The following is a 23,689-nucleotide window of genomic DNA, read 5'->3' as shown; positions in this document are numbered from 1 at the left end:
GGGGTACCTAATAAAGTGGCCGGTGAGTGAGTGAGTGTGTGTGTGTGTGTGTGTGTGTGTGTGTATATATATATATATATATTAGTGTAGCAAGTGAAATACTATAACTTGTATAGCATACTGTTACTTTGAGTTGTTCATTACATACACTGACCATTTCATACATTTTTAACAAACAGCCGTTTTTGAAAGATTTTAATGAGTTTTTTTAATAAGCTAAGTTTTACATGACATGACTTTTTGAATGCCATTATACCCAATTCATGACAACACTTTTGGCTCCCATGAAAACTTACATATACACTGACTTTAACATACCGACTTTTTAATTAAGTCTTCTCAAGGTATGACTTTAAGAAAATAGTAATTACTGCTAACCATTTGTGAAAACAAAAAAACTAAAAGCACTGTTGTACTTTATCTGAGGTAACTTTCTAATCCTTTACATTTGGCATTTACAGCAAAGAAAAACAAATGAAACAGAGTGAATTTGGGGCCACTTTAATTGTTAAAATTGACAGGTAGCTCAGGGTTTGAGGCAGACAATCATGTTAGAGATGCCCTATGTACGTTAGAAACAGTGATTTACAAAACAGGAAGAGTGCAAACAATTAGGAGGTGAGTGGGAAATACACTCTCAGACCAATTACCTCAATATCAGCTCCTTAAAACAAAAATACACATTTTCTCTACAAAATATTAATATAAATGTGTTCAAAGGATCAGACATGCTGCTAAAAGTAATATCAAACATTCTTAACACACAGAGTATTCAGTTTGCAATCAGTTCCTCCAGAGAGAAGGAATCAAATACAGATGGAATGGGGGGGGGGGGGCGTCAACACAGCAGCCATCGGATGCTGCTTCCGCATTAGACAATATGTGAAACTTGAATTTGTGTTTTTACATAGACCACACGCAGAAAGCAACATAGATAAGGTACAAGGCAAATTATGTAAATTTGCACAAAGCCCACCAGAGAACATTTGGGACTTCTGCTTAGGGAAGCAGTAACAAGCTGAGCTGCAGGCCACTATCCACTCCTCCCCTGCCCCACCACCCAGAAAAAATAAAAATGAAAAAAAAACCTAAATGTTCAGTCCCTTTCCACCATGACCTCATTCAAAATATCCAAGTTAATTTAAATAGACATAAGTCCATTAAAAAAAAAATAAAGAAAACAGGACACAAATTAAAAGTGGGACGCAGCACTACAGTATTTTCTTTCAATTCCCTACAGAACAGTTTGTCCTTCGTGCTTTCTCTTCCTCTATACCCACACATGGCGTTTGCAGTGAGCCACAGCCTGAAAGACAGAAAGAAGTTGTTAGACAGGTATCTCAGACGCAAAGTTTTGTGTAACAAATGCCTCGCTAGGGTGTCAAAATATGACTGAACTACTCACATTGCACTGAGTTGCTGTCTCTATGTTCTTGCACCAGAATGCAGGTCCCCAGCTACACTGCTCTGTTCCCAGCAGCATGTGCACAGCTTCTGGACAGGCTCCCACTTTCTGTTACACGTACACACAAAAACACAGTTTAGTCTGGGCTGCAACACTGGTAATGAACATTACATGGGACAATTGGCTTGCACTGCAAGTGTTCATGACAAATGACTACTGACATTTCCTGGACCAACCAAGAAACTTTAACATTCCCATTACTTGTTATTTAGGTATGAATTAATTTAGTTTACTCCTTACCATGCACACAAAGTCAGGGTCGAGCATCTGGAGAAGCAGCTGAATGAGGATCGGCTCATACTGTTCAATCATCTGGTCACACTGTTGACGCAGACACAGGGGTTAATTTGAGGCAGTCCCATGAGGATAGATAAAAGTTACACAAGCTAGGGAGGTGCAGCTACTCACTTCAGTCTGGAAAGAGGTGGGCAGGAAGCTGCAAACTTTCCTCACAGCCTCCTCAATCTGTGCTTCTGTTGCATTCTTCTCCAGAATGCCATCCAAGTAGCTAACGGCCATCTTGCAAACCTGGCAGTAGCCACCAGCCTTAAAGCGAGTCTGGTCAAGTGCAGCTGGAAATAACAGAAATCACTGTTTTACCGATATATGGAAATAACTTTAAAGTTTTCATATTAGAGAAGACATATGCACGTGAATAAACAAAATAAAGAGAACATAGCATAACGGCAACAAAACAACTCTGGTTCCAGTTAAAATGGAGCACATTATGTTGCAAGATTCTTGCATGAGAGGGCCTCAAACAGGACGATAGTTTACATTCTTTATAGATAAACTAAAACATTTCAACCATCATATTCTGAGCTTTGTGCACAGTTTGTAGTGAAATGAGAAAGCATGATGATTCAAACATTCACAATCATTTTGTATTGTATTGTTTTTAATTGTACGTCCCATGTTAGTATGAAATTAATTTAGAAATTCGCAACACTTCCAATAGGGCTCGTACAACGTCTCCGTCGTCAGCAAAGCTAACATTTGCACTCGGTGTGCGTTGTGAAGAGTGAGAACTTACGGACATACGCACGGCTGGCATCATTGCAGAGTGCCAACACTGTGCAGACGGTCTTTGGGTCCGTCTGTTGCACCAGCAGCTCGATGATGGCCTGTCCGTAGGTCTCAATCAGGTCCTTACACTGGGCACTTACAGAAGAGGGCAGATATGTGCACACCTTCTCCACAGCATGAATCACCTCCTCCTGAGACAGAGACAGAGACATCAGCTTGACAGCACAGCTCAGTCCAACTAGCTGCACCAACAGTACGTTGTCAGCAGTTTTGTAAAGTTTATTTATATGGCCATATTAGATACATTTAGTAGCACATCTAAGTCCCACCTCTGTTTTCTGATCCTCCAACATACTCTCCAATTGTTTCATCACAAACTCACAGATGGCACATGTTGGGGAGTCACGGACACGCACCATGGGCTGGAACACAAAGCGGGAATGTCTCATGTGCATGTACAAAACTGTTCTTAACTTGTATTGATAGCGGTAACTGATGAGAGTCAGCAGTCAGGTACCCAGCGTGACTTACCTTTGCAGACTTGTCAGTGGCAGACTCAACCTTTGTGGCAGGGAAAAGCTTGAGAGCAGGTACAGTCTTGCCAGCAGGTAGAGTCTTGGCAGGCAGCAGCTGCAGCATGGGAACGGACTGCTTCATATCAGTACAGAAGCCAGCGTGGACACAAATATCCTTGGGTTGCTGAGGACAAAAAAAAAGACTGTTACTTTAAGATACACAGCCAAAAGGTCTAAGAAAGCCTGTTATATGGCATGCTGTTAATAACTGTGTGCCTCTGAACTGTATACCATTCCACAACATTAACATCCATGCTATATGCAGAGGTTTCTATGTTAAAAACTACAAAACACACCCATACTGGCAGAAATACTTCTGCAGCTCTCAGGCATCCAACATCAGCTAGTGTTAAACTGCACACTAAAAGACGGTTCTTTTTATGTAGAAAGCTACTTCAATGTTAGTAAAGACCAGTGCACCATATCCAAAGCATACTGTACATGTACCAGCCGTGTGTGCTTATTTGATGTAAAAAAAAAAAAAAAAACAGGCGACAATCCTAATAGTGTTCCAACATGCATTATCTACAAAAGCAGAGTATTCAGGTTGAGTAAAAAAAAAATAAAGCCTGAATTTGAAGTCGAGTGAGACCTCCTCTGGTAGCCCTCTCCCTCCCTAGATTTACTAAAGCCTGATTCCAAGGTGGAGATGCAAAAAGTTCTCTCTAAGACCACTTGGTTTGCAATATGCTGAAAAGGTTGGTTTTGGGTAAAAAATTGTTTACCCAATGAGGCCAAAAATAAAAACTACCTGCTGGTAGTCTCACTTATAAATGATTTACATGCATCTCTACAGGGTCATGTGAGTAGCGCTGGGATTGGACAGCACAAGAAGCAGGAGCCAAGGGTTACGAGGCTACAGGCTGAACTCAGAGAGACCTACCTGTTCCTGGGAAGCAGCACACAAAACCCAGAGCAGGAGAAAACAGAGCAGGGCGACATGAATGGAGAGGAGAAACGTAAAGGAGGAACATGGGGAAAAACGACAAACAGAAATTTAAAAAGGAAAATTAATTTAAAAAAATAAAGCAATTCTATGATTAAATTGAAGTCAGCAGGCCAGGTGGGGCTGCAAGACTGAATGTGGGCTTTGGCACTACCAAGACGTTCAAGTTACCAGACTTATTAGTTTTGATGATTAAGCACGTCGTTGAATATTAGACCATTCATGTTATAATGTGGCTGAAATATATAAATAGGTTTTCCTGAACCTCTTTAAAGGAGGCACATGGGGGTTAGAACACTCACCATGGACATGAGCTGCTCAACAACGAGGGAACCATATTGGCCGACATACTGCTTGCACTGCAATGAAGAAGAAAAACAGTTAATAGACTACATTTTCTGGGAATTCAATTTTCCTTTGACTAAAATAAAAAATAAAATAAATACAATATTCTTCCTCCACTCATGTGGTGCTCTGACCATTGAAGACAAGCCGGGTCCCAGCAGGTCACACTGGTTCTCGATGTTCTCGATGAGAGAGTCAACGAATGAGGAGTTGTTCTTGGCTTCTGCTTGAGCATCAGTCAGGAACTTGACGCAGTCTTGGCACACATCATCATCATCATCATTTTCCTAGGAGGAAGGTAAGATTTAGGTTCCCGGTAAGACAATATTTATGAACAGGTGGGGAACATACAAGGTTCAGTTAAACAGTGCACCTGTTTTGGAGTCTCTTGTTTGGGGGCCTCCTGCTTGGGGCTCTCCTGAGGATAGAGGAGCTCGGGCACATTGATGATGAAAGGAGACACTTGCTGGGCGAGGTCCACCTGAGGGATTTCATTTGACACAAGCTGCTCCTGGGCATGAGCCTTAGCCAGGGCTACCTGCTGAGAGTGACACAGCCCGATGGCTCCACACACCACACTGGGATCCTCCTAAAAACACACAACTTTGAGTTAAATATCCCCCACATTTTTCATAGTGACTATATAGTTAAGAGCTTCCTTTTAAAAGTTGTGTATCCATCTTAGTTGTAAGCCGAAGGAAGTAACTCGTCTGGATGACAGTCAAATGAGTTTAAAAGAAATCCGACTTGAAGAAGATATCTAGAAAGCCCATGTTTTGCTTTTATAGGATCTGTAAAGAACTCTCTCTTTTAAATATAATTCTTTGAGGGCATTTTTATGCCTTTGTTGACAGGACAGCTGAAGATGTTAAAAGGGGAGAGAGAGGGGGGGGGAATTACACGCAGCAAAGAGCCACCAGTCGGAGTTGATCCCAGACCCGCTGCGTCGAGGAGTAAACCTCTATAAATGGGAGGCCACTCTACCAACTGACCTATCCGGGCGCCCAAACGGTCTCTTTTATTCACAAAGCTGTTGTAGCAGGTGAGAGTTGAAACAAAGAAAAGGACACGAAATGCGCCCGGTCACGAGGTTTGGTATTACACAATCACTTCTCTGTTCCTGTTTAGACTTGAACTCGCTTCCCAATCAATAGACCTTATTCAGCTGGCTGCACTTTGCACACAGCCACTTCTCTTTTCCGTTTTGACATTGAGGGACAGATGGACCATTGACTTAAACGGAAAAAAAAAAATGAAAAAAATGAAAGTGTTTTATTTGAAAGCATCCAATGCTGTTCTAAATGCAAACCTAATGGCACCATTACAAGTCTAACTTGTGGTGTGCCGCAACGGTTATTTTGGTGGATAAGACTACGAGAAACTGGTTGACGGCACTCACCAGTTCTCCTTTAATGATTCCCATGAGGATGGGGTAGTAGTCATCCACCATCTCCTTGCACTCTGCAGTCAAACCCTGATCAGGGATGAGCTGGCAGGCCTTCTCCAGGTACCCAAGAACCTCAGCCTGCAATCACAGAAATACTCCAACATCAGTCTACCAGAGACTTGGTACAGTTGCAGGTCATTTTCATACTAAAAAATAAAAATTGATTTTTTTTTCTTCTTGTTCTTACCTCAGTGGCATTGTCCTTCAGTATCTGCTCCACCACCATCAACACCTCTTTACACAAGTCACATGGCACCGTTTTCTGAAACCGGACACCAAGGTGTGTAAATAAAAGTGTCCCACAAATGTGTACAGAAAGTATAAAACCCAAATAGGAAATGCATTGAAGTTTGAGAAAGAGGAACATGTGCCTTCACATTTTCATATATATATATTTTTTAAGAATGGGCAATACGAATTTAAGCGGCACTTGTCACTTTAATACATAAAAAAAAAAGACTCACCATCTGGGGCTTGTTCCAGACGTTCTGCTGGCAGTGAGTCACAGCTCCACACAGAGAAGCCGTCTTTACATTCAGGCACCAGTAGGGGGGGCCTCGGGCACATTGCTCAGTGCCCAGCAGAGGGGTCGCCACAGCTGCAACATAGACAAAGAGGAAAGTAAGGCACAAGCAGAAATGGTTTTTAATCTCCAGATATTAATTGATAGATACAAATATTTACTCCCTGCCTTTAGGAAGCACAACACCAATTGGTTTGAGGTTTTACCTGCTCTCCATCTCGCTAGATTAGACATTTTGCAAATCCTTTAGATTGTAGATTATCAATAAGCACATAGCAAATAACATGTTTTCAGAATGGCGCAGATAGGTGTAGTTTAGGTCATGGCAATTGTTTTGCAACAATCTTCCTGGTGATGCCAGGAAGGACCAAATGGGCACTTTCAAGGCTAACATACTTCCTCAAACAAAATTCCTTAAAATTTTGTTAAAAATTCACTTTCAACTATGGCACTGCTCAGCAGGTTCCACTATAAAAAAAACTACTCATGAGTACACAGATGTAGTACAATAGGAAGACAACGTCCAACCTAAACATGGTCAGCCAAGCAACAAGAAGCGGTTTTATTTATTTAAAGTGAACTTGTTTTATCAAAAAATAACTTATAGTATATTGATAAACATGAAGATCTCAAATGTATTGGAACTCTCAGCGTAGTTGGGATAAAATTCTGTTTTGCCATTAAAGAAAAAAAACACTAAATCATATTAGCTCAAATTGATAAGTTGTTTAGCATACACCTCTAAATCTGGCGCGATTTCCTACCACTGGCCATCCAAAACCAGCTAGCTAGAAAGTATTTACATATGCGTCACAGATGCAGAAGTGTGCATTTGTAGTTTTGCATATAAAAACGGAAAATATTATCTTTTGCATCAATGCAAAACAGAGAGGAAAAAAAAAATTACTGTTTATCATTGTTCTCCATTTTACTGAAAGTGATGTGGGGAAAAAAAAACTAATGGTGTTCAGAACAGTTTCCTGTTTTCACTACCAATCTCCTAAAGCTTGCTTTAGAGAAAGATGGATACAGGACATCTTTCATAAGTAAGAAAAGTACATTTGGAATTATGACTAAAATGTTAAGATAATAACAGTTTACTCAGTAATATAACAACGGATACGTTTGCAAGAGCTGACCAAGTCAAAGTAGTAGCCTTTAGTGATAACAACTAAGAATTGGCATGGAGGACAGAGTGCCCAGACAAACCTTCAAATCCCCTCCCCCCCACTGTGAGGGGATCCCCCCCCCAACACACACACAATTACCAATACAGTTACAGTGCAGGCAGGGCACACCCACCCTCCACTGAATCACATGGGCAGTCAGATAACAAGCAGTTCTCAAGCAGACCGACTGTACTACTCTAAACAGGATTTACTTACACAGCAGAAAACAGTTAACAGGGCAATACAACGCGACAAGACTAGGTCTAGTAAGGACCTACTTCTATTGGCTTTATGTAATCATCCACAGCACAAAAACAAAGACAAGTTTTAAAAAAAGTCAGCAAAAAATGGCCGTGACATTTGCAGGCCTCAGCCCAGGTGACTGATTGTGAAACCAAAAACTCAGTGAGAGAATCAACATCACATGACACGGTGAGACACAAAAAAAGCTTTAAATAAAAATTCAGATTATTGTTCAACAACAGCAAATACAGGCTACACACCAGTTTAAAAAAAAGTATACATAACACTTGAACAAGTGCAAAGACGACATTAAATAAAATTATTTTAACCAGAAGTCAGATTTAGGATAAACACCAAGTACACGAAAGACAAATACCATGACTTGAAGGAAATGTAGCTTGTGCTCCGATATGAAGAAAAAAGGCCATTCATTTCAATGCCACAGGGCCAAGTCAACAATATGTAAATGTATAAATAGCCTAGTCGTCTGTAAGTTGTACATAGCTTCATGGCAGCAATAACTAAGCTAACTGTTGATTTCAGTAAGCCAGTTTCGTCGAAACATGGCAAGAGAATACATGAAGACAAATACCGGTAAGTTACCACAACCTCGCAAAATAAATCGCGATAAACAAAAATTGGGAACCATAACGTCTAAGTTACATTGCCCTTTTAATGAAAAGCGGACATGAAAGTCGCTGGTCTCAATGACCGAATCTGAACTTCCTCGTAAAACCAAACCAAGGGTCAAAGCACCACGTACAGTAACGGGTACAGTCTCTGGTCAAAGCCAGGACATTAGGACGGAACAGCCCTATACCGACATAAACTACTATTCAACGATTATAGGCCAACGTTGTGGTAATAACGTTATTTAACTAGCTAGCTAACGTTAGCTAACGCTAGCTACCTAAGAGCGGGCTAACAACAAGCACTAAAACGTTCATATTTGATAAAATATGTAACTTCTATACAAAATAAGTCAAATTAATTTTAGAAAGACAAACACCCAACTTCTGTTTATTAAACCATTGAGTAAAAAACAGCGCTTGCTGTTAAGGCAACGCTAGCTTATTTGTTTACCACAGCAAACGCAGCTTGCAATGCTTCCGCTTTTCATGTTAAAAACGCAATTAGCTAACGTGAGTCACACGAGCAGGACGACTTTATTGTCTTAATCGTTTCACCGAGTTTGTATAAAACACGATTCGTTTTCCTCCTAGGGAGTCTATATTACCTGAAGACACGAAAAGTAGAGTTAGGAGCAGCATGACTCCGCTGTTTTCTGGCTCGTCTGTCTGTTTCTCAGTGGTGGTGGAAGTAGACTGGAGCGTGATGAGTACTGCAATGCAGGCGGTGAGGCTTGTTGATGCCTTTATGATGCATCATTGTCAGCTGACTACTCAACACATGTGACTGTCTCATCGTCTCTGATGCGATCTGAGATCAAAGATTAAAACGTATTTAAGACATTTTAAATTCAAACTGGTATATCTAAGTGCCAGGCGTGTGAAACACAGGGCATTTAATAGTTGAGCAGTGGTTAGAGTGGCCTAATGTGAAGGGAACATACAGGTCAATTATACAAATTTATGTTTCTACATTATAGACTAGGGGTTTTACACAGTAGCAGAACCAGTGGTGACTGTATGGCTTGTATCTTTCCAGTATCTAAATAGAAAGCCATTTAAAACAACACTCAATGTTTATTCTACCTACTGAATTCAAACAGTTTAAATTGTCCCTAGTTCATACGTGTGATTACTGTAGGAGAAAGCATGGCTAAGCAAAGGGGGATTTACAAAAATGCCATTGCAGCTCGGTAACATAATAAACAAGGACCAGAAAGTCCCAGAAAAAAAACATTGTTGACCTTGATCTCTCAAAATCATGGTGGGTAGGGTTGGGCAGTTTAATCCGATGAGGACAACTCAACTAGGCTTGGATCTCAGTAGCAGTGTGATAGTTGTTTATTACTTGGTGTTTTCTCCAAGGGCAGTGATCAAGTCTGGATGGCTACTCAACCTCTTCAAAAAGAACTGCAGAAACCACATCTACAGTATGCCTAGAATAAAAACAAATAAGAACTGAAAGTGCCATCACATAACTAAACATGTGGAGCATAATGTCTAAAATGTGCAAAAAAAGAAGTCAAACTTGCAACATAGATAGAAAAAGTAGTTTATTATGATGTTCCATCCAAATGTAGGTCAACGTCTATGGAAAAGGTCAGAGGGAGGTGTCACACTGTACATCTCCTGGATATGAGCTGTGAAAACCTGTTAAAGAAAAAGGTAATGATATCACACAGGGTTGAGTTACAGCACAGTCAGCACAACATGATCTCCATAAACAAACAGTAAAGAACACAGACTGCACGAACACATTTATGAAGTTACTTTAAGCACTAAACACATTTTAGAGCCTGGCCAATTATTGAGCAGCAAGAGGACAATATACGTTATTACTGTTTGAGAGTTTATTCTTGTATGAAGTATTTTTGGCATAAACATACACAAATAACATTTTGGCCAACAGTTTTGTTTTTTTAAGATTTCTAAAAAAAGATATGTACTGAGCATGGCATGTTACAGTTGAACAAGAAACGTTGCCTTCTATAGGACAAACTATCTAAAAGGCAGGGCAATTACTGAATTCATATATTTTGGCATTTCTTCACTAGCATAGAATTATGTGATTTTCTCAATTATTGACCTTTGTTAACTATAAGGATGCCATTAGCTTGACATCTTATTCTGTTGTGCATGTTTGTGACATTTAAGGGCTATTTACATAGGCAACTTACTTATTCCTAAAAGTACCTTTGAGCAGAGACTAGATTGTTCACGCACTACAAATCCAAGCTGACTTTCACATACAAGACAGAACACCACAGTATAAGGCAGGGCAGCAATAAGAGCAATACATGTATATGATGGTTGACTAGTAGTGGTAATTTTGTACATCACTTCTATTGGTTGTAGAGCCCGACCGATATATCGATGGGCCGATATTGGGCCCGATATTTCCCGATTTATCGCTATCAGCATTTATAATGGCCAATAAATGTTAATATAGCATAGTTTGTCCACCCGAGGGCACTCTACATTTGTGTTTTTGTGTAAAGGACTTTAAGTTTCATATCTTGAGTTTGTATTTTATGCATACATTCTATTTATCAAAACTTTAATATATTTTGATGTTCCTCTGTTCTGTTGTGACAATAAAACAAATTATCATCATATTATTTTAGTGAGAACTCATAAATAACTACAAATAACTAATGTTAGGGAAATCTGTTTATGTTTTGTTATGTGTTTCTGGACTTATATATATATAGCAGATAATTGGTTGTAGCATTTTATATAACAGCCTTAGCTATCTGATGACAAAACCTCAAATTCAGTATCCTGTTAGTCGATCAAACATTGTGTATTAAAACTTTAGATTACTTTTAAATCATGTTAAACTATACTTAAATCTGTGCTAGACTGAAGGATAAAGCAGATTGATAAATAATGAAACTATTTTTTAACTGCAGCCCTACATACCAGTTACATGTGCTGTAGACACAAGAATACCAACTCCTTAGTGACTTTGTGCACACAGGTGTGGATGAAAACATGCAGCAGTGGGTTTCATTCTATAACCGACAATAGTTCCATGGTTAGTACTGAACGCACCAGGCTTTACCCACATCGGCCCTTCCTTACATTAAATCACTGTTGGGGGCCACAGCATGGACTTCTGGAAACCTGGTCGTCCTTCTTCAGCACAGTGGGCCTCACCACGTCCACATCACGGTGAAGGTGATCCAGTAAGCCTGTAAGGATGCTGGGGGCTGCGTAGAAATCGACTAGAAAGTAAGCCCCTTTGTTGTGCCTCTGATTGTGTTTAGTTATTGTGTAGGGCAACAGTCTCTCCCCCAAGTTCTCCAGGTCCCTGACCACCGCGCCCCGCTCCATCAGGGTCTCCACTGTCCGCCGGAGAGCAGCCGATGTCCCCGGGCGCTGCATCGCCTTCAGGATCAGGGCCAGTTCGTAGCGAGGCATGGCTTCGGCAAAGAAATCCTCGATTCCTAAATTTAATTCAGTTGGCAATGGGTTGTCATTGCCAAATTGCTCCGTTAAAAGACGACATGTTATGACACGAGGGACAGGAAGGTCTTTTATAATGACGTAATAAGCATGCGCCGGTAAAATATTAATAATGTATAAAATATGCTGTTACTAATACAAACCTATTTAAACTAACACATTATCACTAGTAATGTATTTTGTAAAACAATAACATCCCGAGAGGAAAATTAGATTTTTTTACTCATGGTGACTTCGGACCATGGCGGCTGACCTATCGTTATGCGCATGCGCAGATGCCCACTATTGAAGTTCCGTTCACTTCCTTCCCTTTCCTTCCAGAAAGAGCGTGGTGAAGATGGCGGCGCAAAACTCCATGCCGAGTGATCTTTACAGAAGCGTATATTCGTTCCTGCTGGAGAACAAGTTCACAAAGGCCGCCCAGCAGTTTCTGAAACAGACTAAAGTGGTAAGCGACTCACCGTGTGTGGTTGACAGTCATGGGCTCGCGGTGTATGTGGTGCTGTGAGGTGAAGATGTTAAGACAAGCTGCACGAGGAGTAGACTAACGTAAAGTAGGTACAGGGACCGTATAGACGCACGTGTAGGTGCATAAGCACACGTTATGTTTCGGGCTGCCATTTGTTAATCCTGAAATCATTAGATCCCATCTATTAGATTGTAAATGGGAATCATACATTGTTTTGAATTGTAGGGAATTGCAACTGATTGTTAAATTCAGGAAACTCTAAGACTGCAGGAAGTGGTGGGTTAATTTAACGTTAGTGTTTCTCTACAGACTCCACAAGATCCAAATGAAGAGAGCCTCGTCAACATCTACAACTTCTGGGTGAAGTGAGTTGCTGTCTTTTTCTCTTTTTTTCATCTAAATATCGTTATCAAAAAACTTTGGAAATGTCTAAGCTTCATGGGTCGTTTTTCTCCATAATCAAATGCTAACGTTAACCCGTGGATAGATACGTTACACTGTCAGAATCCCTCAAAGAAACAATCTAACGTTAACATAAAGCAGACTTCACACTGTTTACTGTAAAGCTAATATCTGCAAACACAGGCACAGTTTTCCTTAGCAGATCAGTGCTTTAACATGTGACATTAAGTGGCACCTACTACTTGATTGATTGACTATTGTTCCTGTGGGCCTTTTTAACAGTTTAACAAAGTATCCCCATATACAATTAAAGTATACTTTAAAAGCTAATTTAACATCTGGCCCATGGACAACTGTTTGCCGTTTGGTCAACACTAGTGCATTTATAGTGATTCCAATCAACATGCTTTTCCTCTGTAAATACATTGAATCGCCACTGTCTTGTCCCAGGATCCTAGGGATCGCTCTCTCCCTTAGCAGCAGCACCAGGATTTGTCTCTAGTCAAAATCAATATGCTTAATTACTTTTCCCTTCGGTTTGGGGAGAAACTGGTCCAAAAAGAAATCTTAGAAGTAGTTGAGTCCCTATTAAGTACATCTGTGGGTCTTCCTAGGTCTCCTGAAGCCAAGAAACGAAAGGCGCCTCCTAACAAGGCTGACGCAAACGGTCCAGCAGCCAAGAAAGCAAAAACCAGTGCAGAGAGCTCCAGCAGCGAAGAGTCGAGCAGCGAGGATGAAGAAGCTGTTGCCAAACCAACTAAGGCAGCCTCTGCAGGTAGAGAACTGTTAAAGCTGGTTGAATTATGTCAGTAATATACCAATCTAAAATGTATAGCATTATCAGATGACATATCTCTATAATGTTTGTTTTAGCAGCTAAGGTTGTGCCAGCTCAAGCAGCAGCAGCAGCAGCTACCAAAGCTGCATCCAGCACCAGTGAAGACTCCAGTGACTCTGAGTATGAGAAGGCACCTGCAAAGGCACCTGCAAAGGTAGGAGAAAACATCCAAATTAAAGATTTACCCCAGACCTAGTCAGTGGTGCAAGGATACCTTCAGGGCTGGACATTAACTTCTTGAGGCACGTGTCCTTTGGACAAGTACATTTATCCAAAGGATACTTGTCCATGCACAAAAGTCACCTCTCCTTATATGATTTTTTTTGTTGCTAATGCAGAATTAAATTAAACCTTTGCAAGAATCCAAACACTATCACCTTTAATACGATTCAGTTGAAACTGTAGAAACAAATGTGTCCAAGAATAGATTTCCCCTTCAACAACAAAAGAATCTCCAGACAACATAATCACTGTTTCCCACTCATAGACTAATTTGTTATTATATATTTTATTTCTTAATGCTATTTAAAACGTGCATTGATTCAGCTGCATTTCCTTTCCTTGCACTCTGTCACACCACACACACACACACACAGCCCCTCCCCTCTGTGCACACAGCGTCTGTCTCCATGAAAACAGTGTTGCCAGCTTAGGGACTTATCAGATCCCCTTCGCGATTTTATTCTTTTTCTTCACAAAAGTGACCAGCGACAAATCTGGCGACTTTCTGTAGAAAAGTTGCTAGTGTTGTCCGGCGAGCATCTGAGTTTTTTCTCTCCTGTGGCTGCCAAAACTGTCACCTCTCTCTGAATCTGTTTTGTGAGGAGCCGAGGAGGAGCAGCACCTGCCCTCCTCATGTGCGGCAGAACTGCACCCAGGGGCGCAGGTAGGGAGGGGACAGGGTGCCGCCGGCATAATGTAAATGTTGGCGCTACTACAATTTCCCTTTCTACTGGGCAGAGGCTGGTTTACCAAGGGATCCTTTAAAAGGCGTAGCTACTTTACAGCTGAATATGAGCAGATAGTTAATCCGGCAAGTCTCCGAGCTGAGGTTTTACAATAACGGACGGAGAAACAAGCAGTGGAGTAGTAATGTTACGAGGCAGAGAGCCAGCCTAAATGAATCACATTAACTTCATGCTTTAGGCTTGGATAGTGGTACGCCAGTCAGATACTCAGGATTGGTATCAGTCCCAACCGGGCCAAAATCAACAACAACAAACTTTTTGCCACAACTTAAACATATTGTAAATAATGAATAAGTAAATTAACAAATGACATTGTGTACAAGCTAATATTGAACTAACTAAAATTCAAAGAAATGTAAAAAATGTTTTTAGTGCAAACTGCATAATGGCAGAAACCTTTAGCAATAATCTTGGTGACTGCCCTGTCGTGAACATTGAACTACCATAATGGCGAACTAATATTAATATATCGCTGTCTCTGAAGTTTTGAATACCGTAACCACACTTGAAACCAATTTATCGGCATTGCTGTGACTCACTGTGACTTCACCAAAACTGCAGAGCCGACGTACTTCGCTCGAGTTTACTCCGTCTGCACCTCTGTGCGTGCGTGTCAGAGCTCCGCTCTGTCGATATGCAGAGAGGACAGATAAGGTTGCAATCACGCGCTCTCAGGTACTGAAATTTTGCACCCAAAGATAAACCATTTTTTAAATACTCATAGGACCAGAGTATTTGGTTCCGTGGCCAGCCCTACTTGTTTCAAATCGGTAACATACACATAATGCGTGGCACCTAGTTAAGTAATATGCCAATTTATTTTGTTTGATGTTAACTTGTTCAGTGGGGCAAGTCAATTTCTCTTCCGCTTGCACTACAATAAAACTCTTGATGTCGAGCACTGGTGTTTGTGGGTTTATGCTAATATTCAACGTTTTGTTTCTGTACGAAGGCTCCTGTGAAGTCGCCTGCTGCTCCCGCTGCAGGAAGGAAGAAAGACAGCAGCTCTAGCAGTGAAGAATCTGAGGATGAGCCGCCCGCTAAAGCTCCCACACCAAGTGAGTTCAGAGTCAAGAGTTGTTAATATGGTGTAATGCAGTGTTTCCTTTAGCAGTGGGGGCAGGTCTCTCCAAAAAACATACTTCTACTTGTTGTTAAATTGTAATGTGAGCGGCAGCCTCATTTAAAAGGGAACTGCCACTACAAACTCAACAGAGGAAACACTGTAATGCATCCATCTTTTAATTTGCAAACTAAAATTGAGCTGATAATGAATGTATTGTCTAATTTACCTCTGTGTAATAGAACCCAAGGCTGGTGCAGTTACAGCACCCAAACCAGCTGTTCCTGCTAAAGCTCCAGCTCAGAAAAAGCAGGAGAGCAGCAGCAGTGAAGAGAGCTCCTCAGAATCTGAAGATGAGAAGCCAGCCAAGGTATGCAACACAATCTAGCCATATTGAAACACTACTACAGGCCTCTGATTATTCTTATTCCAGAGTTTAGTAACCTGTAGAACGAGCTCAGTCAAATAGTGATTGTACTTTGTAAATGTATCCACACAATGATTACTTCCCATGTCCCAACAGGCTCCAGCCAAACCTGCCCCAGGGAAGACCGCTCCAGCCGCTGCTGCTAAATCGAGCAGCGAAGACTCTTCATCTGAAGACGAGGCTCCACCCAGAAAGAAACCCAAAGCAGGTGTGTTTTTTATTATTAAATTATTGTCTGCTCAATGGCTTTCAAGCACAACATAACAGGCCTACAAGGTCTAGTCCTGAGACAAAAGACGTGTGGTGCTGGGAATTGGACTGAACATCAGGGGAGGTTTGACTGCACTGGCAATGAGTTTAGTGACCAATCAGAGCATAGCTTTTGTTTTTTTTAACATGTAACTGGCATATCCTGGGTCAATCAGTGCTACATGGAAACATAAACCAGATAATGTCAAGAGCTGATTACCTGATCCTGTTTAAAATATCGTACAGAGGCCCAGTGTTGTTATTCCTAATATTTTATATCCATGGCCAGAGACGTTAAGTTTATGGGTTGTCCAGCGTCTCGTTTTTGTGAACCTTGTATCTGGGGACCCCCTCGGGTGGATTTCTATAAATTTGGCTCAAACGAAGGATGAAGTCAAGGTGACTCTTGAGTATATGCAAGTCTGCAGAGAAAGTTCCAATCTCCGCCGCCGCCCTTCCTGGCATCCAGTCCGGCCCATCTACGGCGTCAGCCCTGTCTGCCACTCGGCACCAATTGCAGCAGGAGGCACTGCAAGAGAGGAGGAGTGTGTGTCAGGCTTAGAGCGTGCCTGTCATTATCCTCCACCTGCGATCTAGGCCATCCATGTTACCAATCAACCTTGGAGTTCGACGGCAATCTGCGGCGTTCTCCGGTATACGGTTACCGGGGGCTCTGGCCGGCTGTTCCGGATTCCGAGTGCCCGTCTCCCCGCTGCTGGAACAGGACGCGCTTCAAGCGAGGCTGCGTGCACGGGAATCTCAGTTGTGCTTCGCAACAGACTGAAAGGCGCCGGATTGGCATGGCGCTGGTCAACACTAGATCACTCCCAAATAAGACTTTTATATAGAATGACCTTTTTTAGTACAAATACCCTGGACTAGAAACCTGGCTGAAACCAGGTGATGACAGCGCCTTCTCGGAGCTCCTCCCTCCCAGCTGTTCTGTCCTCAAGTCCCCCAGAGTGTCAGGTCAAGGTGGTGGGCTGGCCTCTCTCTTCAGAGACAAGTACAGATGCATGTTATTACCTACACTTAGAGTTTTGAACTTGAGCTGTTTGTGGCTGACCTGGATTCTCCTGTGTCGTGTGCAGTTGTTTATCGCCCACCGAAACTCAACAATGATTTTATTTGTGAGTTTTTATAGCTGATACGACAAGCTCCTGGTTTGTCGGGGATTTCAATGGCCGTGCTTGTTGTCCCTCAAATCCACTTTCTCTTGATTTTAAAACACTTTTGAACTGTTTTGGTCTTAACCAATGATGGGAAGGGCCAACACATTCTAGGCCACACCTTGGATCTCATCTCCTATTCGCTTTCAGTTTCACTTGGAGAAATAACTGAAACTGGGATCTCAGATCACTTCCCTGTCAGGTTTGAGATCAGTGTTCCAGCACCCGCTATTAAGCCTGTCTCCTCAGCTTCTAGGCGCCACTGCATCACCTCCTCTTCATCTGGAGAGTTTGACTCTGCGTTTGTGGGCTCACAGTGTCTGGTCTCTCCCTCTTCCCCAGATGATATTCTCTCTGGGTTCCATTCCACATGCACTGAAATCCTAGACTCTATTGCTTCTCATTTGATTGAGTGCAACGCCATTAAACTTTAAACTAAACAGACAAGCTGAATGTAGATGGAAGAAAGACAATCTACATGTGACACCGGGTGTATTTAGGGACAGTCCAGCCACATGCCAGAATGCTGTGAAGGTGGCAAAAATGCACCATCCCTCTTCTGTCATAGCTAGCAGTTGCCATGAACCAAGAGTGTAATTTTATACTATTAACTCTGTCAGAAATCCATGCACCTCTGCTCCGACAGATGGGTCAATCAGTACATGTGAGAACTTTCTGTTATTTTATTGATAAAGTAGCATCTGTCATGAAAATCCCCGGTGCTGATTTTAAGGTGTTTTTACCTCTTTCGCCTACACACTCCGCTGTGTTTGAGGAATTAAAGCTAGTTTCTCTGATCTTACTTGGTGAGGTAGTGCAACACATGAAACCTACCAACCAGAATGGTGAAGGTGGTTTTTATAGCACCATTGGCACCAGACCTAACCTCCGCTACAAATATTAGACATGGCTATAAAGTGAAACTTGACTGGTTGGCAGAGGCATACAAGCGCAAGGCTGCAATTCTAGTAAGTTATGATGCTGATCAGTGTCCGTGTATTTGTAGGAACGTACAGCGCAGTCCCACCTCCCGCTTCAGTCCAGAAAGCTCCAGCAGCCAGTAAGGCCCAGGACAGTGACTCTTCAGACAGCAGTGATGAGGAAGAAGAGAAGAAAGTATCTGGTAAGAGGGGCCCACCTTTCCCAACTTAAAGTATCAGGCTTTTAAATGCTATGCTTGACATGCATCCATTCAATCCTCAGCCAAACCTGCACCGGTAAAAACAACTGCTGCCAAACCGGATGTGCCCAAATCCGCTGCCAAGAAGCAGGAGTCCAGCTCTGAGAGCTCAGGTAATGAACAAAATCCTAGTCAGTCATTTCCCGCTCGGCTTGAATGGATGCCAAGCATGGTGACATATCTTTTTCTCCATGTCCGTGTCTTTTCAGATTCAAGCTCAGATGAAGAGGAGGCAAAGAAGCCTGCCCCAAAGGGGACTCCCGCTAAGGCTGCTCTAGCTAAACCAGTTCCAGCTAAAGTCCCACCTGCTCAAGAAGACACTTCAGAGGATTCCAGCTCCGAGGAGGAGACGGCAAAGAAGCCCGTTGCTAAACCTGCGCCGGCCAAGACTACCCCTGCTAAAAAAGACGAGTCCTCAAGCTCAGGTATGAGACACCAGGTTTTGAGCATGTGAGCTCAGCTTCTCTGTGAAAGTAATATTTATTGTAATGCCTTGAATTTGCATTACTTATTATACATCTTGTTGGCTGTTTCACAAGTTTGTGGAGGGATCAAGGCTAGGCCTGCACATTTATTGTTATAAAATCATGATCTTGATTCACCATGTTCAAGATTCAATTTTTAACTAAATTTGTTCATGTGTGCAATAAACATTACACTTTGTGAGAGAAGACATCGTGGCAGAGAATCTTATCAATTCTAAGCTGTGCTGTTGTATTACACAGGAGCTTAGTTTAAGATGGGTGTACCTAAGAAACTGGCAACTAATGTTAACTTGTGTCAATCTGCAAAATGTTACTTATTATAATTAATTTGGTTTTGTTGATGCAGATAGCAGCTCTGAAGATGAGGCTCCAGCAAAACCTGCCACTAAAACGGCAGCCATACCGACACCCGCTGCTGCCTCTAAACCACCAGCCAAGCCCGCTGAGAGCAGCTCTGATTCTGAAGACTCTGAGGATGAAGAAGAACCGGTGAAAGCTAAGCCAGCAGCTAAGCCAGCAGCTAAGCCAGCAGCTAAGCCAGCAGCTAAACCAGCAGCTAAGCCAGCAGCTAAGCCAGCAGCTAGGCCGGCCACCCGAGCCTCAAAGCCTGCTACTCCCACAGCAAAGCCTGCAGCAGCAGAGAGCAGCTCAGACGCTGACTCCTCCTCAGAAGAAGAGAAACCAGCTGTCAAGGCTAAACCCGCAGCCGCTAAACCCGCAACCACTAAACCCGCAGCAGCAGAAAGCAGCTCAGACTCTGACTCCTCTTCAGAAGATGAAAAACCAGCTGTCAAGGCTAAACCTGCTGCCGCTAAACCTGCGCCAAAGCCTGCTACCCCTGTAGCTAAGCCTGCTACCCCTGTAGCTAAGCCTGCTGCTGCAGAGAGCAGCTCAGACTCTGACTCCTCTGAGGATGAGGAAGAACCAGTGAAAGTCAAGACAGCAGCAGCTAAACCTGCGTCAAAGCCTGCTACCCCTGTAGCTAAGCCTGCTGCTGCTGCAGAGAACAGCTCCTCCTCCTCCTCCTCAGAAGAAGATGAGGAACCAGCAGTCAAGGCTAAATCTGCAGCTGCTAAACCAACCACGCCTGTAGCAAAGCCTGCTGCAGCAGAAAGCAGCTCAGACTCTGACTCCTCCTCAGAAGATGAAGAACCAGCTGTCAAGGCAAAGCCTGCTACCCCTGGGGCAAAGCCTGCTACCCCTGGGGCAAAGCCTGCTACCCCTGGGGCAAAGCCTGCTACCCCTGGGGTAAAGCCCGCTACCCCTGGGGCAAAGCCTGCTGCAGCAGCAGAGAGCAGCTCAGACTCTGACTCCTCTGAGGATGAGGAAAAACCAGTGAAAGCCAAGCCAGCTGCAGCTAAACCAGTTACCCCAGTTACAAAGCCTGCTGCAAAGCCTAAGGTGGCTGCAGACGACACCTCTGATTCGGACAGCTCAGACTCTGAGAATGAGACGGCCAAACCTGCAGTCAAGAAAGCGACTCCAGCAGCAGCGGCAGCTCCAACAAAGAAAGCTAAGGAGAGCAGCTCTGACTCCTCGGACAGCTCTGATTCAGAGACCGAGACAAAGTCCACCCCTGCTAAGCCTGCAGTCACCAATGGCAAGGCAGCGACACCCAAGGCAGCGACACCCAAGGCAGCGACACCCAAGGCAGCGACACCCAAGGCAGCGACACCCAAGGCAGCGACACCCAAGGCAGCGACACCCAAGACCCCGGCACCCAAGACCCCGGCACCCAAGACCCCAGCACCCAAGACCCCAGCAAAGCCCGCGGACTCGTCATCCAGCGACAGCAGCTCTGAGGAGGAGGAAGAGGCCAGTAAAAGTAGTGTAAAACCGGCTACACCTGCCGCTACAGCAAAGACAACCCCAGCAGCTAAACCTAAAGAGAGCAGCAGCAGTTCCTCAGACAGCTCATCAGAGGAGGAGGGAGCGCCACGCAAAGCAGCCACGGCTCCCACCACGCCCTCTAACGGTTAGTCTCAATTAGATACTCAGGGCTTAAAATATACTGGAATGGAAAAATATTTGGGAACTTGCATGCTGTTTAAAAAAAAAATGTATGTGCTGGGTTTAGGTTTTTTCCACTTTACCTGAACATGATGTGGCCATTTAACGGGGGAATTAAATGTATTAATGGGTTAACGGCACACTGAATCCCTCAAACAGCCACGACCATAGAAAGGCTCGATCGGTCTTTGTAATTGTTGCGTTATTTAACGCATCTACGGTTTATGAAACATTTGATGTTGACTGGTACACGATTGTTCTCTTCTATTATGAGCACAAGTAACTTTCTCCCTGTTATTTATGCAGGTACAAATACAAAAATAGAGTCCGAAAATGAAGAGGAAGAGACAGAAGTGAAGACACCAAAAAACAAGAAAGTAACGACCACACCACAGACGTTTCCTAAAGCTAATAAGGTAAGGCATTAGATTAGATTCAACTGTATTGGCATTACACAGGTACAGGTACAAGGCAACGAAATGCAGTTTGGGTCTAACCAGAAGTGCAATAGCAGTAAGTGCAGGATATACAATGGTTCCGTAAGTGTAGGACATGAATATGTACTGAATAAATATAGAAATGAATACTATTATAAACAGAATTTTACAGATGGGTTTGTCCTATGAATATAAAATATAGATAACAAGTTTTGTGAGCAAGATTTACAGCTAGAAATGTACTGAATATAATATACCGGATATTACTATAAGGCATGCTAGAGACTGGAACATGGTCGGAAGCATAGTGTCCTCGAGGGGAAAGAGCTCCATTTGACAGAAATGACTTGTCTTTCAGTCTGCCAACGTACCCTTCCGTAGAATTAGAGAGGAAGAAGTATCAGTGGATCCCCGTCTTACAGACAACTCTTTTGATGCGAAGGTGAGTCTGACGTTTCCAAAGATCTATATTTGCATGTGGACAAAAGGCCAAAATAGAAGCAAATTTAAAAACTCAATTTTCTATCAAACAATGTGTTAATTTGTGTTTGCCAATCCAGTTCGGAGCCAACGGGGACTGGGGCCAGAAAGCCAACGATGTGCTCAGGTTCACAAAAGGCAAGTCATTCCGCCATGAAAAGACGAAAAAGAAGAGGGGGAGCTACCGCGGCGGAGCCATCTCCACCAATGTCAACTCCATTAAGTTTGACAGTGACTAAGAACCTTCCCACTCTCATCTCTCCCACCTGAACTTAACTGTATCCCTGCGATCGGGACTTTACGTTCTCGGCTTCCTCCCCCGGTAAACGGTCTCTTTATCATCACTACCCAGGAGCACACTGACAGGAATGTGAGCCACATGTAGTCCGCTGCCCTTAGTTTCTGATGGAGAGCATTAGTTTGATCTCAGAGCTGAAGCAACAGCTAGTGGAGCAGCAGCAGTAGCAGCAGAGAGATGTTCCCAGCTGGGAATCAGACTCTGCTGCTAAAGGCTGAGCTCCATGTGACTTTATTACCACGTATAGCCACTAGGTGGCTGCAGGCCATCTGTTAATGGTAAACCACCAATGTGTGTGTTGGGTCCCTTATTTTTTATTTTTTTTGTGCTTATTTTGACTTCATTCTCAAATGAGGACTATCTGTTCTTTGTACCAATTTCCCGATGTATCTATATATGAATGACAGCCATCCCTCCCAACAGATCCTTTATAATGTGCTAAGAAAAGTCTGGTTTTGATTTTTAATGCATCACATGGCTTCTTGAATTTTGTTTGTCAGTTTTTATTTGGCCACATTTAAAATGGGAAAGGGTGTGCGCTCGGGTTACATTACACACACATTTGAAGAGTAGAACTGAGTTTTATACTGTGTATTTATTTAGTTGTATTCCATAGCCGTGTTAAGGACCATGACATGCCATTCTCAAGCCATCTTGTTTTGAACCTATTTCTTCTGTTAGATACCCCCGTTACCCTCCTGCATCTGTTCATCAGCGGTATGAAATTAATGTTTAACAAACAGAGCCCTGTTTGTTTCAATCATTTGAATTTACTGTATCAAGTGTTGTGAACCGGTTTTGTTTTTTTAATTAATACTTGTAGCGATTTATTAAAGACCTAAAATATTAGAGGTTGTGTGATGTAATCATGACTTTGAGCCATTTTCTTTTCCTACTCTTTACTATGATACTGACACTTGACTCCTAATTAGTCCCCAGTGTCTCTTACATGCAGAAATGTTTTTAGCAGTCCTTACAAATTGGAAGCAGATTTGTCGTAACGTTACAAATTCTGCATGCCTACAGTCATTAGCTGTTTTGTATGTAACAATCAAGCTGTCAAATCCATTATGTATCTGCTTTTTATCTGAAATTAAAGAATTGGGGAATTGGATATTTAGTAGTTATTCCTCTGGAGGGGGGTGCAGATGACAATGATCCGAGCACTCTTGAAACTTTCACCAAAGCCACTAGATGGCAGTCAGGTAGCTCTTTGCTCAATACTAACCCTTGGTCGTAAATGTGAACACCCACTGTACAGTAGGGGAGCTGACACCGTATTGCTAATTTAAATAAAACCAACATTTCTGATCTAGCCGGTGTCCTTTTGATTACTATGTGTATATTGTTTATGTTTCTTCTTCCTACTATGGTTTTA

At 42.6% G+C, this 23,689-nt stretch overlaps 3 protein-coding genes across 7 annotated transcripts; 1 reads left to right on the top strand and 2 right to left on the bottom strand.

Annotated features, from left to right (window-relative positions):
* Positions 1-1,222: 1,222 nt before the first annotated feature.
* Positions 1,223-9,180, bottom strand: psap (prosaposin). Of its 3 annotated transcripts, none has more exons than XM_034897495.1 (15): positions 8,977-9,180; positions 6,269-6,402; positions 5,992-6,066; positions 5,757-5,882; positions 4,731-4,946; positions 4,492-4,644; positions 4,315-4,371; positions 3,950-3,955; positions 3,023-3,190; positions 2,821-2,913; positions 2,499-2,682; positions 1,874-2,037; positions 1,706-1,786; positions 1,406-1,513; positions 1,223-1,306 (listed from the first exon to the last, which is right to left on the bottom strand). In XM_034897495.1, the coding sequence occupies exons 1-15, from the start codon at positions 9,008-9,010 to the stop codon at positions 1,271-1,273; spliced, it is 1,635 nt and encodes a 544-aa protein (XP_034753386.1). In that variant the 5' UTR covers positions 9,011-9,180; the 3' UTR covers positions 1,223-1,270. The 3 variants fall into 3 exon arrangements, with proteins under 3 accessions (XP_034753386.1, XP_034753388.1, XP_034753387.1); XM_034897497.1 differs by having other exon boundaries at positions 2,821-2,915; positions 3,040-3,190; XM_034897496.1 differs by lacking the exon at positions 3,950-3,955.
* Positions 9,181-9,905: 725 nt separating this feature from the next.
* Positions 9,906-11,923, bottom strand: mrps6 (mitochondrial ribosomal protein S6). Its single transcript, XM_034897558.1, has 2 exons — positions 11,453-11,923; positions 9,906-10,018 (listed from the first exon to the last, which is right to left on the bottom strand). The coding sequence occupies exon 1, from the start codon at positions 11,789-11,791 to the stop codon at positions 11,459-11,461; it is 333 nt and encodes a 110-aa protein (XP_034753449.1). The 5' UTR covers positions 11,792-11,923; the 3' UTR covers positions 9,906-10,018; positions 11,453-11,458.
* Positions 11,924-12,101: 178 nt separating this feature from the next.
* On the top strand, positions 12,102-23,425 carry nolc1 (nucleolar and coiled-body phosphoprotein 1). Of its 3 annotated transcripts, XM_034897462.1 has the most exons (17): positions 12,136-12,284; positions 12,615-12,670; positions 13,322-13,482; positions 13,581-13,699; positions 15,466-15,571; positions 15,819-15,946; positions 16,100-16,211; positions 18,428-18,544; positions 18,625-18,714; positions 18,811-19,026; positions 19,433-19,610; positions 19,671-20,090; positions 20,196-20,736; positions 20,827-21,061; positions 21,403-21,512; positions 21,892-21,975; positions 22,094-23,425. In XM_034897462.1, exons 1-17 carry the CDS (start codon positions 12,174-12,176, stop codon positions 22,250-22,252), a joined length of 2,943 nt encoding a protein of 980 aa, XP_034753353.1. In that variant the 5' UTR covers positions 12,136-12,173; the 3' UTR covers positions 22,253-23,425. The 3 variants fall into 3 exon arrangements, with proteins under 3 accessions (XP_034753355.1, XP_034753354.1, XP_034753353.1); XM_034897464.1 differs by having other exon boundaries at positions 12,102-12,284; positions 13,584-13,699; positions 19,433-19,598; positions 19,671-20,706; positions 20,842-21,061; XM_034897463.1 differs by having other exon boundaries at positions 12,102-12,284; positions 19,433-19,598; positions 19,671-20,706; positions 20,842-21,061.
* The last annotated feature ends 264 nt before the right edge of the window (positions 23,426-23,689 follow it).

This window comes from Etheostoma cragini, chromosome 17 (genome assembly GCF_013103735.1).
Source record: "Etheostoma cragini isolate CJK2018 chromosome 17, CSU_Ecrag_1.0, whole genome shotgun sequence".
Taxonomy (NCBI): domain Eukaryota; kingdom Metazoa; phylum Chordata; class Actinopteri; order Perciformes; family Percidae; genus Etheostoma; species Etheostoma cragini.
This window is presented reverse-complemented; position numbering and strand designations above follow the sequence as displayed.